This window comes from Macadamia integrifolia, chromosome 8, assembly GCF_013358625.1.
Source record: "Macadamia integrifolia cultivar HAES 741 chromosome 8, SCU_Mint_v3, whole genome shotgun sequence".
Lineage (NCBI taxonomy): Eukaryota > Viridiplantae > Streptophyta > Magnoliopsida > Proteales > Proteaceae > Macadamia > Macadamia integrifolia.
The window spans coordinates 9,151,094-9,151,937 of record NC_056564.1 but is presented as its reverse complement, the minus strand read 5'-3'; the positions used below and the strand labels follow the sequence as shown (position 1 = coordinate 9,151,937).

Genomic DNA, 844 nt, shown 5'->3' with positions numbered 1-844 from the left:
GTGCTGGAACATGAGATTCTCTCTAATTTTGTTTTTTTTCCTAAACATAGAAATAAACTAAGTCAGTCAAAACCATAAACTATATACCACCTCAAAGTGACTAAATTCCACTGTTTATCCCAAAAAGAAAAGAAAAGAAAAAAAAAAAGAAACTGACTAAATTCCACTCATAAAAAAAGACTGGTAAAGGGAACTCAACCAAATTCAAGTAAATGCGGGATTGGATTGGTTGCCGTCGATTCTGATACAGTTCGGAATCGGCCAGAAATCGCGTGAACCCTAGAAGAAACCTTGAAATCGGTCAAAATTGAATTTCCAATTCCGATTCCGTTCCGATACATCTGATTCTGTTACCTAAACTTTAGGAAATCATTATAAATTGTTAAAAAGTTTTGAAAAGGACAGGATACTCCGAAGGGCAATTTAGTCACAACACATTTTCTTATTTTCGTTACTTATTTAGCCCACGTTGAGATTCTTAATTCTTATTGGTGAAGTATAAAGTTCGATGGTGCGAGAGGGACCAAAGGAAGGAGAGGCATAGCGAGAGAGAGAGAGAGAGAGAGAGAGAGAGAGAGGGATGATATACCTCCACCACCCTCTGAAAGGAAACCACACAGAGACGGCAAATAAACCTCTCTCCTCGCCATGGAATTCGGAGCCCGTATTTAGAAACCCCAAAAGGAATTCGAAGAAGAAACAAAAATCTGAAACACCAAAGAGAAGCGACGCTTCTGCCATTGAACTCGTTTCCTTGAGCTTCCTAATTCCATCTTTCAATCTCTCTTCTGGGTTCTCTGGTTTCACCTCTTTCTGTTTGTTTGTTTGTTTTTTTTTTTTTTTT

At 38.0% G+C, this 844-nt stretch overlaps 1 protein-coding gene across 1 annotated transcript in view; it reads left to right on the top strand.

Moving 5' to 3' along the window:
• Window positions 1-565: 565 nt before the first annotated feature.
• Window positions 566-844, top strand: part of LOC122086254 (O-fucosyltransferase 28) — a gene marked incomplete at its 3' end in the record, with an annotated part of 3,543 nt that continues 3,264 nt past the window's right edge. The window contains 1 exon segment of the mRNA XM_042654996.1: window positions 566-792. Within this exon segment, the coding sequence (XP_042510930.1) occupies window positions 581-792 (212 nt within the window).